The sequence below is a fragment of the Penaeus monodon genome, chromosome 22 (assembly GCF_015228065.2).
Source record: "Penaeus monodon isolate SGIC_2016 chromosome 22, NSTDA_Pmon_1, whole genome shotgun sequence".
Lineage (NCBI taxonomy): Eukaryota > Metazoa > Arthropoda > Malacostraca > Decapoda > Penaeidae > Penaeus > Penaeus monodon.
This window is the reverse complement of record NC_051407.1, coordinates 3,514,487-3,515,166: the sequence shown is the minus strand read 5'-3', so window position 1 is coordinate 3,515,166 and position 680 is coordinate 3,514,487. Positions and strand designations below refer to the sequence as shown.

The 680-nt window shown below is 46.5% G+C and overlaps 1 protein-coding gene across 1 annotated transcript in view; it reads right to left on the bottom strand.

The window, feature by feature from the left end:
* LOC119586781 (eIF-2-alpha kinase activator GCN1-like) overlaps positions 1–680 on the bottom strand; it is a 26,024-nt gene that overhangs the window by 22,535 nt on the left and 2,809 nt on the right. Inside the window, exons 4-5 of the mRNA XM_037935501.1 lie at positions 351–585; positions 77–232 (exon numbers count right to left, since the gene is read on the bottom strand). Of these exons, the coding sequence (XP_037791429.1) occupies positions 77–232; positions 351–585 (391 nt within the window). The remainder of the gene's footprint in view (positions 1–76; positions 233–350; positions 586–680) is intronic.

The following is a 680-nucleotide window of genomic DNA, read 5'->3' as shown; positions in this document are numbered from 1 at the left end:
TTACTTATAACAACCATACTACCGAGGAAGCATATTTCAACCCTCCAGAAGAAGACGAAAGAGCCAAGCACCTCACCTTGGTCTTAACCTGGATGACCAACTTGACGTAGGTCTCGGTGAGCATACGCTTCATGTTAGCGACAGGGGGCGACACATTGTCCTGGGTCATGAGTTGGAGAAGGTGACCCCCGAGAATCACACGGTGTATGCTGATCTCCCCGCTCACCAATGCCTACGAGAAGAGGACACAAAAATAAGTATTCCTTAAAGTACCTAAACTCAACCATGATTTCCTGACGTCAATTTCTTTTTATCAATGCCTTATGACAAACCCATATCACTGAGCTTACCTCACAGACAGCCTTTAAGAGATCCTCATCCTTTATAATGGGCCTGAGGGTTTTCAGGGTCTTGCTGGTCAAAAAGTTGTCATTGGCCGCAACCGTGAGGGAGAAGTGTATCGCCAAGGCCTCAGTTAGGGCAGTAGCCTCCTTTGAGCTAATGGGGTGCTTGGAAGAAAATGCAATGCACCAGACCCTTGCTGCCACCTCTGCTGGGAAAATGTGGATTCGGGCCAGCGCACGCCTGTGGAAAATTTTCTGCAGTTTAAGATATGATAAAACACACTTTAAATTTTATGTGCATATAGGTCTCATGCTCTCAGTCACTCTCATTCTCTC